Source organism: Panicum virgatum, chromosome 3K (assembly GCF_016808335.1).
Source record: "Panicum virgatum strain AP13 chromosome 3K, P.virgatum_v5, whole genome shotgun sequence".
NCBI classification, from domain to species: domain Eukaryota; kingdom Viridiplantae; phylum Streptophyta; class Magnoliopsida; order Poales; family Poaceae; genus Panicum; species Panicum virgatum.
In genome coordinates this window covers 24,578,026-24,592,669 of record NC_053138.1, presented here as the reverse complement: position 1 = coordinate 24,592,669, position 14,644 = coordinate 24,578,026, and the positions used below count along the sequence as shown (strand labels likewise).

General features: G+C 53.8%; 2 protein-coding genes across 2 annotated transcripts; one reads left to right on the top strand and one right to left on the bottom strand.

Moving 5' to 3' along the window:
• Nucleotides 1-255: 255 nt before the first annotated feature.
• LOC120701346 (protein YIP4b-like) lies at nucleotides 256-3,940 on the bottom strand. The gene is made up of 3 exons (XM_039985440.1): nucleotides 3,443-3,940; nucleotides 808-882; nucleotides 256-684 (listed from the first exon to the last, which is right to left on the bottom strand). The coding sequence occupies exons 1-3, from the start codon at nucleotides 3,938-3,940 to the stop codon at nucleotides 424-426; spliced, it is 834 nt and encodes a 277-aa protein (XP_039841374.1). The 3' UTR covers nucleotides 256-423.
• A 4,379-nt stretch (nucleotides 3,941-8,319) lies between these two features.
• Nucleotides 8,320-12,118, top strand: LOC120698567 (bZIP transcription factor 12-like). The gene is made up of 4 exons (XM_039982245.1): nucleotides 8,320-9,216; nucleotides 9,339-9,410; nucleotides 10,660-10,689; nucleotides 11,729-12,118. The coding sequence occupies exons 1-4, from the start codon at nucleotides 8,617-8,619 to the stop codon at nucleotides 11,804-11,806; spliced, it is 780 nt and encodes a 259-aa protein (XP_039838179.1). The 5' UTR covers nucleotides 8,320-8,616; the 3' UTR covers nucleotides 11,807-12,118.
• Nucleotides 12,119-14,644: the final 2,526 nt, after the last annotated feature.

Below are 14,644 nucleotides of genomic sequence, written 5' to 3'. Positions count from 1 at the left end.
AGTAGCAAGAATCGAGTTTACTATACTGACCAAACACACAATGATCCGAATGGAGTGATAACAACTTCCATTAAACGAGAGCAGAGAGCTGCTCAAGATTTCCACGGAAGTGATAAACAAAATATATTTTCAGCCTTCAGGAGTCTGCTCCAAGTTATCCACGTGGATGAAGATCAGAATACCTATATCAATATGGCTATACATCATTTATAAACTTTTGATGGATACATTCTAAGCCTTGCAACTTTTTCTTACAAAAAAATGATAAGATCTTGAAGCAGCCAGCGGAAACTACAAAAAGGAAAGTGTGAGCTAAGGTCTGTATGCAGGGAAAAAGAAGGCGCGCGCATTTTGATCGTGCACCTAGAAAACAAAACTCGGTATCTCTGATGATACCATAGCAATAGTCCCCAGTTCCCCACCTTAATCTATTGCGATTATGAGACACCCAACTGAGACATACATTAGGAACACAGGATACAGCGCTAGGGCCTTTCTCCGCGGGTTGACAGCAGCACTCATGAATGGGTATGCTGCCCAGGAGCTCCATGCCAATGTTACCATCACCACAACTATCTTTAGCATGACACTGTCATTCAGCATGCATATCAGAGCCCCGACATCCAGGGGGAACAGGCAGTATCCAAGAAGGCTGAGGCTTTGGAAGAAGATGATGTGCCCACCCTGCAGCAGAACATTACAGTCATCACCACATATTACATTACATGTAAGGTATCCACCAATTTTATATGCACTGGCATTGTGATACATCAATAGCAGAGAGAGGTGAGCAAAGGAGGGGCGTACCAGCAGTAGAACATTGAGCGTGAGAACTATAGCGCCAGCAGCTAATACAGCAAAGGCAACTGCAAACACTTGAGACTACAAAAGCAAAAGCCAACTAATTGAAATTAGCACGCGAATACGCAATACATCATCATACTGTATGGAAGAAGCAAATAATGCAAAGAATACTAGATTGCTGCAGACAATAAAGAAGGAAATAATAGTCTTTATAGTCTGCAGGTATATTCACATCAAGTCGGAAGGAAAGAACCAGCAGTGGCAACCTATGATATGACAGCAAAATGCCCATCACTCTTAAACACTGGAGGGCGTTCTGCCCATGGAAACATTGGAAGAAAATCAGCAAGTCGCAGAAAAGGGTTATTGTTGCTGGATAATTATTTCCACCTTCCAATCTTGCAGCATGAGAAACATTACAATTTGCCACTAAATAGGAGATGGTTAGATAAGATTTAGCACAGATAGACATATGTTGAAAGGATGATAGTACTGCTTATTAATGTTTAAGTATTTGAAGACCACAAGAACATATGGTTTCAACTATTCAAGCATTCAGAGCCAACTTAATTAAAACTTCTTGTTAATATTATCTTTTTGCAAGGCAAAAGCATACTGTCTCTTTCAAAAGACATGCTGCAGCTTTCCGAAAGCAATTATCTCAACGTCGCAGCTCGCCAGCTCAAGTACAAATGCATGCCATGGAATGACTTTTTGACATCTTGAACCAAGCATGGTATAGGTGAGGTGACTACAAAAACTGCAGATAGCAGTGAGGTGACTACAAAGATTGAAGAGGCACATTTTTCGCTAAGTAAAATGCACTGAGGGTCCTTAAACTAGTGAGGGTGTGTCAAGTAGGTCCACGAACTCCGAAAATGCAGATTCGGCCCCCTAATCTATTTAAGTGTGTCACTGGAGGTCCAAAACCCCTTTGACCAGGTCTGACTGCCTACGTGGACTGCCACGTCGGATCCAACGTGGCCGTTGGCCCACGCCCCTGCCCCCCGGCGGCTCCGCTCCCCTCCCGGCGCCGCCCCTGCCCCCCGGCGGCTCCGCTCCCCTCCCCTCCGCGGCGACGGGCGAGCGGGTGGCCGGCTCGCCCCCTTCTCCCCTTCTTGCTCCGACTCGCCGGCTGGGTCCGCGCGAGGCGGGGTGGGCGGCCGGCGCTGCGGCGGCGCAGCCTCGATACGGAGTGCCACCACCTCCGCCCGAAGCGCCGCCGCCTCGATCCGCGAAGGAGGAGCCGTCACCGCACCCGTGGTCCTCTCGCTCAGCCGTTGGTGCCATGCGGGGACCTGAGGGAGCAGGGGAGGGCCACGCCGCGCCGCCCATGGCCGCCGGGAGGAGACGCCGCGCTCGACCATGACCGCCGCGCCCCGTGCCGTGCGGGCCTCCACCGTGCCCCGCCGCCGCGCGGGCCTCCGCCTTCGCCGCTCTGCCCCGCAGTGCGCAGGTCGCCCCTGCTCCTGCGCGCACTGCCTTTGCGTCGCGTAGCTGGAGCTCCCCTGCTCCACCACGCGCACCTCCGCCTCCGCCGTGCAGCTCGAGCAGCTCGCGGGCGTGACCTTGGCGCCCCAGCGGCGCGCGCTCTCGGCCATGGCGGCCGTGACCTCGCTCTCAGACTGCGTGAGGAAGAGGTGGTTCGCCGTGCGGCCCCCACTCACGGCCGCCGATCGGGAGCTCCGCCGGGCCAGCGCGCGCGAGCTCCGCCACGGCTGACGCGAGGACCCGAGAAGGAGCATGGGAGGGAGGAGAGAGGCGGCGAGGAGGAGGGAGGCGTGGAGGGATAGGGCGAGGAGCGGAGGGGAGGTGGTTCGCCGCCGTGGCCGCTCGCCGGCCGCGCCGCGGCCGCCGGTCCGCCCAGCCGAGGCCGCCGCATGGAGGGGACAGGGGATCCGCCGTAGCCGGCCGAGGAGAGGGAGGAGGGGCGAGCTCGGCGTGGCGAGGAGGGAGGAGGGACGGCGGCGCTCACGGGCGGCGTCGCCGCCGTCCAGGTGGGTCGGGGCTTGGGCACCAGAGGAAATGGAGGAAAGAGGGGGGCGACGTTTCACGTGTGTAGCTCCTCCGCCTCCGCGCCAGCGTGGGCCAACGGCCACGTTGGATCCGACGTGGCAGTCCACGTAGGCAGTCAGACCCGGTCAAAGGGATTTTGGACCTCCAGTGACACACTTAAATAGATTAGGGGGCCGAATCTGCATTTTCGGAGTTCGTGGACCTACTTGACACACCCTCACTAGTTTAAGGACCCCAGTGCATTTTACTCTTTTTCGTATAACAAAGAGGGCCTTAGAGATTGGGTGAATCTAGCACATGAACTCAGAAGTCACGGCATTTCCCCCTCCACTCTGACATAACCCTAGCGTACTGTTGTGATGATCATTATGGGCAGTTCTCCACTAGACAGCGTAACATTGGCGATTGTGGCGGTGTTCATGATGGACAGTTGGCCACTATATAACAAGTCTGATAAACGTGTAGTGGTTTATAGTTGCCATTTCTCTCTTTGGCGTTTTACCCACAAGTATCGCGTTAGATTAATATGCTAGTTAAATACATTTTCTCTCCGATTTCATTCGATTTCACATGACGACGGAAGCAATGCAGGTAAGAAGCGTCCGGATGCGGTGGGTTGTACCTTGCCGGCGGTGGCCGACCAGGAGAGGATGAGCCCGAGCGAGACGATGAAGAAGAAGGGGCCCCAGAGGTCCCAGTCGCGCAGCGCCTTGCCCGGGTCCTCGCGGAACGGGTTGGGGAAGACGACGAGCATGAGGTTGCTGACGGCGCGGTGGAGGTCCCGCTTGACGGTGTCCCAGACGGGCTCGGTGAGCGTGCGACTGGCGGGCTCGGGGCCGCCGAACCCGTCGGAGGCGATGGGGACGGCGATGGAGCCCGAGACGACGGGGGCGGGGACGATGGAGCCCGGCGGTGCCGCGGCGGAGAACGGGAGCCTGGCTGCGGGCGGGAGCGCGGGGAGCGCGGAGGAGGAGACGGGGATGGAGGCGCGGGGCGGGGATGCGGGCCGCGCCGCGGAGGCCGCGGGGGCGACGGCGGCCTGGGGCGGCGCGGCGCGGGCGAGGGTCTCGATCTCGTCCATGTCGGACCGCGCCGACGAGGGGTGGAGGGGGTGCGACATGGCGGGCGGGCGTGGATCACAGTGGAGCCAGGCAGGCACAGGCTGCGCATGGTGGCGGGCCAAGGAGGGGAGAGGGGAGCGGAGGAGGGGACACGTGGATCTCCGTGGGACCGGGTGAAGGGAACCGGTCGGCGACGCGAAGCGAAACGCAAGGTGTGACCAGCCCAGCCGTATCGCGCCGTGAAGCCGTGTTTGATCGCTGATCGGTATCGCGGTGACGCATGCATGCATCGCTGATCCGTATCGCGGTGACGCATGCATGCTCTTGTTTCAAAAGATTAGCTGCTACCTAATGATGAGAGCATCTCCAAGAGGCCTTGTATTTTGGGTGAGTTAGCTAAATAAAAAAAAGAACACAAAACAACCCCATTCAATAGATATTTTATCTTCTCATCTTCTATCCTGATTTTGTATCCCCGGAGCACCGCTGGGCAAACATGCCCAGCGCCGAGCGCTCGGCATTCGGCCCTCCCGCGCCATTCTCGTGCGGATTTCGCTGCTCCCGCGCGTGCTACCCCCTTCCATGCGCGTGAACAGATCGATTTGATCCAACTTCCAGTAAAGAACGAAAAGGAACTACATTGAAGTGAGCACGTCACGATACCTCACATCAATTTGATCCAACTTCCAACGTTGCCTTGCCGAGCATCCACGTCCGGCCAGGCACCATTGCCGATGGTCTTGGCCTCCACGTCCATACGGTGCAACATCAGGGGCCAGCGGCACTCACGTCCAGGCGATGCAAGCAGCGACACTCACGTCCAAGGGTCGGATTCACATCCAGGGGCGGCGGCGCTACGTCATCCAAGGGCGACGGCGCTCATGTCCAGCGCATCGCGAACAGATAGATCGCAGTGGAATTGTAAGGGCTAATGAAATTGGATGATGTGAACCCAATTTTGAATATAGCTATCCCACTTTACCTAGTCTTTTAGACTATCCCATAGAATTAAGTGTTTTTCTATTTTTACTAAGGGTCTACAAACTCTATATTTAGAAAATAAAATACAAGAGCACTTGGAGATGCTCTGAGAACTCCATGCATAAGCTCGAAACTCAGAACCGGATCGGAGTATCTATTTTTTTTTAAAAAAAGAGAGCATCTAATCTTATTATTGGTACTGCCATCCACGCAATGGTTGTAGCTAACCGCGAAATGAATAACACTTCCGCGCCTCGGCCATGCAGCATCACCGCGGCGGCGGCGAGCGCACCGGTGAGCCAGCGAAGGGAGGCGCCGCCGCCGAGGAGCAGTCGAGCCGGCTCCTCGCCTCTCCGTGGGCCGGCCGCGTCCGGCCAGCGCAGCGGTAGCTCACCTCGAACCGTAGGTAGCAGCCAGAGCGACGCCTGCCACGCCGACCCCCATGAGGCACAGGAGGCAATCCGCGGGCGACGCGCGGTGCCCCGTGCACTGCGCCAGGGCGCGCACCGTCCTGCCTGGGTCGTACGAGTAACGAGCTGGGGGTGTCGCCGTCGCACAGCACCTTGCGGCGGTCGTCGCCCCGCGCCGCAGGGGCGTCGGCGTTGGCGTAGTAGGCGAGAAAGCACCCGTCGGACCAGGCGCCCCCGTGCTGGCCAGCGGCCCCGGCCCCGCAGACGCCGGTGATGTTCCGCGCGGCGGCGGCCAGGCACGCGCGGCAGCCCTCCGCGGACGAGTCGTTGCCGATGCAGACCCCGCGGACGGAGGCGCCGCCGCGGGACAGGACGGCGGAGCCCTCCGGCGCCGCGACGGAGGGGAGCGCGGCGAGGAGGTGGGCGAGGTTGGCCGCGCCGCTGTCGTTCTTGGCGTTGGACACCGTGCGGGTGCGGCCGTGCCTGAGCCGCCGCCGCCGCAGTCGAGCAGGAGGAAGCGGCCATCGCCGTCGACGACGTGCTCAACGAACGCGCCAGCGCCCTGTGGTGCTACGAGGAAAAGGAAGGCGGAGGAGGAGGGGCGCCGAAAGGTCTGGCGATGCTATGGCGATGGCGGCCGCTCAGCTCAGTGCTTGCCCGCTCGGCGCGGAGTATTGTTGGTTCTTGAAGGCAGCGTACATACCCTGCTCGAAGAGGAAATATAGCTGTGGCGAGCAGGCAACGACGACGAGCAATTTCGTGGAACGCATATGCATAGCCGCGTCGATCACATGCGCTGAGTCAGAGGATGAACACAACCGCAGGTGCAGCGTCGTGCTTGCTGTGTGTGTGCTACGGGAAATTTTGGCAACCGGCAGGAGGCTGCTGAGATCGATGACGAGACGACCACGACGACGCGTCTGGCCTGGCCTAAAGCCCTAAAACCGTAAGGTAGGGCACGGGCTACACGTCCTCATTACAGTAATAGAATGCAGCAGCAGATCAAGATGGGGCGGTGCATGTGACTTGGCAGCATGTTTACACATTTGTGCTTTTGTACCATCCGCCGTGATCAAGCAGTCAAGCTGCTACTTTTATCTAGTGACAGAAGCAATATAAGAGGTCATGCGCGAACTAAGTGTAGCTCAGCTGGTAAGATTTCTTATGATGGAACCTGCCCCACCAGACTTTGAGTGCTTGACTTGGCACTAGTGTCGTATTTTTCTGAATTTATTCTAGGATTTAACCGGCGCTATTTTTTTCAGTGGTAGACGACATGCTCTTGGATAGCGAGGCGGCAGTGGTGACTTTGCCAATTTCGAGGATCTGCCGGCTCAGTCTCTCGAAGGTGCTCATGGAAGTAGGATTGTGTGCGTGTATTTACAGGGGTGATGAGTGTGCGTGCGTTTCTGAACGTCTGCGTTTGTACTGTGTTTCGTAAAAAAAAATCAGGCATGATCCCTTGGATGCTTCCTCCATCATCTTCTCATTCCATTCCTGCAAATAGTATACGGTCCATATGGAGAATGGTACAAAAGCTATAGAAAACGATAAATGGCAATTGAATCTTTTTGGAGGTTAATTGACCTCACTTGATTTTTGTTGATCTTGCTACGTGACTGTGATGCGAATGCTATTCTCACACGCATCGTGGCAGTGAAATGCAGCAGGAAATGATAAGGAAGCAATCGATAAGGTTGCTTATGTCAAAAAGAAAATGAGATGGTGCCGTGATGGGGGTGAGGAAGGTGCTTATCGACATTGGAGGTGATGCCGGTGACTTGAGCGCGCAAAGGAGCGCCGAGCGGTGGTGGCATAACCAAACTGAATGGGAGACCTGGAGAGGAAGAAGAAAGGTACGAGGATGAGGGATCAGAAATGCAAATTGATAGGCAAATGCAGGCCATCAAAATTCCGGCTATAAAATTGGTGTTTAGAATGAATGCAACAAAAAGTCATCATTTTTAATATACTGCTTCAACTATTTCTCATTTAAAAAAATGTTGACCTAGTTATCAGAGATGTTGAGTTAGAATTCACGGGTTACTAAATCAAATTTAAAAGTATGAAAACCAACAAACATGATTAGCTAGAGATCGATTTAAATAAGAAACAGAAAAGCAGGAAACACACTAAATATATAGCTTGCTCCTATGTGTTGTGGACCATTGTTAGTTGGCGCGATACAATAATTGTGCTTAGCCAGCTATTGGGTTTATGTGGTTTGTAAGCAAACAATTTCCCGCAAAGATGCATAGAAGGCCCTGGTATTTGTTGGTGCCACTGCGATGACAAACTGATTGTGTCATCTGGATACTGATTGTGCAAAAGTACGACGCACTGTAGCCTCCTGTGTTAGTGCTGTGTACGGCATGCGGGTCCCAACTGTAGCCTCCAACAGTTGAGGCATCTTCGCTTGGATTTGCTTGACCCGTCTGCAGATTGCTGTCACATCACACAGATGCAGCGTGGATTTGGTTGCAGCTCCCGCCGCGCGATGACCCGCCGGGGCGCGTTGGGTTTCCGTATCACCCAGTCTGCCTCTGCCAAGCCACGGGTGGTATCGTACGCGCACGCATTTGGTCTCCAGCGCCGGCTGCTCGCGAGAGGCACCGTGGCGTGCGCGGCGACTTGTGAGCAGAAAACGTGCGCCCCTGCGCCGGTTAAGCAGAGGAGAGGACACGAACCTGTCGCCGTCACCATCCGGCATCCGCTCCGCCGTCCGTTGGTTCGCTGGAGGGACCTGTTGTTTGTGTTTGTTCGTCATGCCATGCCGACTGCCGGCAACCCAACCGGAGTCCGGAGGAATCATCGATCCCTCGCCGCCGAGTGTCGTGTCACACAGCACGAACGAACGGGGGGCAGTGGAGTGCAAGTACACTGGACTGGACGACCGGGGGCAGCCGCCAAGTACACGCGCAGAAAGAAAAGCCGCAAAGGCCAGGCCAAAGGCGCACCACAACGGCCGGGCCGGCCGCCCGGGCGCGTGCGCAGGCCCGCCCGGGGCCGCTGCCGCAGGATCTTCCATTCCGGGGCACTCCCCACTCCCCCAGTCGCAGTCACACTCCTCCCCCAGTCTCCTCGCCCCCCGACCCGAGCCGCCAGGCGGACACACGCGGCTCCCCCGTCCGTCCGTCCAACCAACTACAGTTTTTCCCCCTCGCTCTCCTCCTCCCTCCTCCCCAGACGGTCAGACCTGCGCCAAGCCGCCAAGAGGAGACGGAGCACAGGGCGGGGCAACAGGACAGCGCGGCAAAGCCGAGGGAGCGGGAAGCGAGAGCCGCGCCGGCCGCCTGGTGCGCGGGCGTCTGCCTGTCCTCCACTGGGCCGCGGGCCGCCGGCGCATGGCGTCGTCGCGGGTGATGGCGTCGTCGTCCCCGCCGCAGCCCGCCGGGGCCGGAGGATCCTCCTCGGACCTCGCGCGCTTCAGGAGTGGCAGCGGCAGCGGCATCGGATCCATGAACATGGACGACATCATCCGCAACATCTACGGCCCGGAGGCCGTCGCCGTCGCCGGCGGGGGCGGGGCGGCGGAGCCCTCGCCCGCCCCGGCGGCCGCGGCCCGGCGGACGTCGGAGGAGGTGTGGAAGGAGATCTCCGCCGCGGGGGGGCTCTCCGCGCCCGCGCTCCCCCCTCCCCCTCCCGCCGCCGGCGGCGGCTCCGGGGCCAGGGGCGGCGGCCGCGACGCGGCGGAGATGACCCTGGAGGATTTCCTGGCGCGGGATTCCGGCGCCAGGGCCGCCGCGGCGGCGGCGGCGGCGGAGGGGAACATGGCGCTGGGGTTCCCCGTCCCCGACGGGGATGCGGCGGGGGCGGGAGCCGGCGCCGGGAGGGGGGCCAGGAAGCGGGCGCTCGTGGATCCCGCGGACCGCGCGGTGATGCAGCGCCAGAAGCGCATGATCAAGAACCGCGAGTCCGCGGCGAGGTCCAGGGACAGGAAGCAGGTGGGAGGATTTCCTCTGGCGCGGAGGATTTGATGCGTTTCGCGTAATTTCGACCTGTTCTCGGAGCGGTTTCGGTTGATTCCGTGGCTGATTTTGATGCTTTTGTTTGGTCCCGTACGCAGGCGTATGTCGCGGAGCTGGAATCGCAGGTTACGCAGCTCGAGGAGGAGCAAGCAGAACTGTTAACGGAGCAGGTATTATTGGCCGACTGTAGCAACTTTGAACGATAATTAAGGGTATTAAATAATGACAGTTTACAAAAATAACTTCAGAACCCTGCACTAGGAACTCTAAAGAATCTAATGAGACCTTTGACTGCGTGATTTGAAGATGGTTACTGTAGCATCACTGTAGCCAATCATTAATTAATTACCATCATTAGATTCGTTGCGAAAAATTACACCTATCTGTGAAAAATGTTTGCAAATAAACTTCATTTAGTACTTCATGCATACAAGATTTTCTCGGTTCTGCACTCATTCACTCCGTTCGCTGGGCTGGGGCTGGGGCTGGTGACTGGAATGGTGTGAGAGAAAAATACTATTGGCTGGCTGGAGCTGGAGCTGGAGCTGGTGGCTCCAGCCACCAGCTCCCTCCAGCCCAACAGTATTTTTCTCTCACACCACTCCAGCCACCAGCTCCAGCTCCAGCCAGCCAACAGTATTTTTCTTTCACACCACTCCAGTCACCAGCTCTCGGAGTGCTGTGACATGAAGTGGGGTGGGCCTTTCAGGCATGCCTCGGGCCACATCTTGTTTCCGTTGCTTTATAGTAGTATGCGATAACATTCCATTTTAATCCATTACATAAGGACACTGTCTACTGTATAAACTGGTCAGCAGGTGATCGTGATTCCATTAATCATCTTGTTAGAGCACAATGTGCACCTGACCACCGTGGTGGTAGTTGTGGGAACAAGGAAAAAAATGAAAGTGCAAATTTGTGTGACAATAGGTACTACTCTGTGAATAGTTCTAAAAGTGTCGCCTAGGCGAGGCGTACCCAACTCACCTTGGGTCGCCTTTCTACTGTGTTCGAAATGTGAAATTATGATACATGCTATGGACTGACAGCTGTCATATTATTCCAAGATAATGATATATGATCACCCCCAAAAAAGAGGTGTTTGGGGGGGGGGGCAGTGAATCCTTTTACCTTTGCATTGACATGTTCCATCAAGTTTTTTTTAAAAAAAAATCTTGCCACCAGAGAAGGAGAAATGAGTCCTACTGTCATACATTTGAATTGGTGAAATATCAAATATCTCAAAATTGATCTTCATTTGCATTGTCATGTGACAAGATATCCTTGTCCATCAATGCATGTATCCTAGTTTATGGATTACTCAAAAGTTTTCTGCATAATCCTGCTTTATCTCTCTGTGTTCTTGTCTTATATGGTCTTCCCTTCAGTTGATCTTGTTTCACCATTGTTATTTTGCAGGAGGAGCGACGCCAGCAGAGGCTTAAGGAGGTAAGCTTCATTATCAAATATAATTGCTTAAACACATGTTTAGCCTACGTAGTTACTTCGTATGTATTTAGCAGTCAAATTATATGCACAAAGATACAATTATGACTCAGAGATTTACATTTTTTTACTGAATCTGAACGCATAATGTGCTTCCGCACAACCTTAGTGAGACAAAAAAAAAAAACTTTTGCAGCAAGTAGTTCTTTGCTCCATCTAGGGATGTAAATAGTACGGATATTTTCCGACCATATTTGAATTCGATCTAGTCTGGAAGGGTTTTTATCCGTCCGTATCCGATTCCGAGTATTCAATATCTGTAACCAATCCGTATTCGAATACTAAAAAGTTATATTTTTATGATGTCGATATCCATTACAATCTTATCCGGCAAAACTAACACTATCCGTATCCGGCTCCGTATTTGAATAAAAATATGAAAACAAATACGATATCAGTAATATTCGTCCATATCCGATCCGTTTACATCCCTAGCTCCATCTTTAAAAGCATGTCAGAACTGTTTTTAAAATGTTCTTTTTGTAGTGTCAAATTCCATCTTTATGGACCAACTTAATTAGCCCAAATTTGCTTGCAATGCCTGGAAAGAAACTCTTCTGACATCTTTGGTTGTAAATCTGAATTCTGAAAGAGTATATGGCAACTGTTTTTATCCCATTCGTTGCTGCATTCTCGATAGACTCAAAAAACAAACACGTAGTTTTGCCACTGGCCTAATCTGCGACTCTGATAATGTAACATGGTGAAGCATCATAATAGTATATTTTATATCTTATGATCTTACCTTGTTACTATCGGTGGTGGTGGTGGGTGCTTTTTCTACACATTTCATATACAGTACATAAGGAAAAGTAGCTTCCATTGATTGGATATGGTGTAGTCTTCATTTTATTCTCCTTGTTCATGCATTTGTGATTTTCTCAAATCTATTGCCATTGTTACTTGTGTAGTAACTCTGCAAATTCAAACATGCAAAAAGTGGCTGTTCCACTTATCTAAAGAAGTTAGTCTGTTTGTGCAGCTGATGGAAAGGGCATTTCCAGTCATAAGGAAAAAACTGTCACGTGATCTTAGAAGAACCAACTCCATGGAGTGGTAGAAAAATGACCCCAATCCCTGTTTCTCTTCCTTAGAAGTTACAGAGTTTCTATTTTTTTTTCCTTTTAGATTTTTGTTTCCCCTAGTTTTCATTGGCAGCTATGTAGGAATAGCAGAAACCATTTTTAGGTGACATGAAATCTGTTTAGGGTTGGGATTGTGCGTGATCAAGAAGTCACGCCATTCAGAATTTGTCTGTTGTCAGCTTTACTGTTTCCTTATGAATGCGGCTGAGTGTTGTACAAACATGAACGATAAGATTTGCTTGAAGGGTGGAAAGTATCTTCATTGCAAAGTCAGCTACTTTTACATATCTGAATATGTGATCCAAGCTGTTAGTGCTAGTGTTACATATCTGAATATGTGATCCAAGCTGGCATGTTCAATTTACGTATCCATAATTGTTAAGAGGCAAATCAATGTTTAGAGCTAATTGAATGGAAACAGATCATGTTCATTGATTTTTTTTCTTTTGGCCCCTGTACTCGGCACTTGGGTATTTTTACCGTAGCCTCACCCCTGAATATTGCCGCAGAGCACAGTTGTGAGTTGTGACTTTCCCGCCCTGCCACCGTCTGACCATTGGTTCTCTGCGGCTAGCGTTGCCTCCTGATGGCCAAAAGCCAAATTCGCCAGAGGTCGTAATAAACTGGTGGAGTTGTCCGCCTTCAAGGCTTCAACACAATCTGACAATTAGGAGTTTAGGAGTAGGAGATGGAGATCAGCACAAATATGAGAGCAATCAGAGATAATCCGCAAGGGAGTCACCAGAGCACACTATTGTTACACTAAATTGAGGTTCAGAGTGGGGATGGCTCGTTGTGTCGTGCTCGTGCCTCGAAGACTGCCATGCACCAAAAAGTTGTGCTGGTGCTCCCATGAGCCTGTGATGCACCGCAGCTGCAAATCTGCAGCCTATGACCACCAAAAGAATTAGGCAACTGAGCACCGAAGATAGCTGAAGTCAGAAGATACAAATGCCAGTCATATTCCTTACCTGACCTGAACCAATTAATAGGGAAGAATTTTAACTGAGGAATACAATCTAATCCTCCATCCATAATTTAATTGGTGGATACAGCCCAAACTTCCATCCAAGGTACATAGTACAGAGTTAATTGTTCCTTATCTTCCATCGAGGGAAAAAATCCTTAACGGTGACAAACAGATCAAAGAATCCAAATTACCAGGAACACCATACACATATATCATATTCGTGGTACAAACCCTGTTATGCCAAAGATCAGCACATTTGTTATTGCTATTCCACCTTTCCACTAACACAATAAAGGAACATAATTACATAAGATGTACCCATCTTCCTGGAAACGGCAACCATAGAGAAACAGGTCATATACAAATGTAAAAAAACAAACAAACAAACTGATTATAAGCCCATAAAGACAAGGGAAAATTCCTTGTAAGGCCTTTAAACAAATAGCACTTCCTTCTATGGCCCTGAAAAATGCAAACTTCCTTCTTTGGCCTTGGTTTTATTTTCTATCCCTCCCCTGACCTTACCGTGAGATCTGTTAGTTAGTTCCGTTTATTCCGTGACGAACGGTGCCTGCAACCGTGAAAGCCTGCTGTCTTGCTTCTCCAGCCATGGCAGCACGACACGCCTTGTCATGGCTGTTGTTGGGATCCCCACAAACACCAGCCTCCTCCGCTCCTTCTTCTCTCCTCGGCAGCCATGGCACAGCACTTCAGCAGCTCCTCCACCATCACGCCGAGTAGCAGCAGTGGCGCCGCCCCGTCCCCATCTCCTTGGCATCCCCTCCTCTTGCTCCCGCTCGTGCTCCCGCTCTGCAGGCTAATTGGACGAGCGCGCGTGGAGCGCCTGCTCCCCGTCAACCCAATCTCGCCCTCCGTGGACGTCGTCACCGGCGTCGCCTCCAGGGACGTCCCCATCGACGCGGAGCACCCCGTCTCGGCGTGCTACGATGACGCCTAGGCCACGCTCCTGTGGGCGACGGCCGCGAGCGCCGCCGACCCATGGGGCTACGACCGCGGAGACGCGGCGCGTGTCTTTGTGCTCGGGTTCAGCGCCGGCGGGAACGTCGTGCACAACCTCGCCCTCCAGGAACGACACCGCGAGGCGGGCGGGCGAGCGGTTCGCCAGCCGCGTCGCGGCCTCCGCCACCACGAGCTCCAAGCCGGCATTGTCATGCCGCTGCCGGTCGGACGCCCGCACCAGCGTCCGCGAGAGGACTGCGACGTCGACGCGCTCGGGCAGCATTCCGTCTGGCGCGCGAGTGGAGGATCGGGGCGTCGCCGTTGTTGGAGCCGGAGGCAACTGTGGGAGTGCGCAGCGTCGACGGCCATGGATGGCGGCGCCCGGCCGCTGCGCGGAGGCTGCGCTGGGGGACGGGGGGACTGCAGTGGGCAGGCGGCGGTGCAGCAGGCACGAGGAGGCCAGCGCGGGGCGGCGGCGGATGGCCGGCCGCGCGGCCAGCGCGCGGAGGCTATGCCGGGGAACGGCGGCCTCCACGGGCGGCGGGCGGGCGGCCGTGCAGCATAGCGGAGCCGGAGCAGCGTGCGGCGCACAGCGCGGGGTAGCGGAGCGGCGGATGGCAGGCGTGCAAAGGAAGAGCGAGCGGTGGTGGCTGGGGAACTTCACGGCTTTATGCGCCGGCCTCCACGGTCTTAACGGAATGGGCTAACAGAACTCACGGTAGGATCACGGCAAGGCCAAAGGAGGGATAGAAAATAAAACTAAGGCCAAAGAAGAAAGTTTGCATTTTTCAAGGCCATAGAAGGAAATGGTATTTGTTTGAGGGCCTTACAAGGAATTTTCTCTAAAGACAATGCTAGGTACCACGTACCAGGATCCATAATC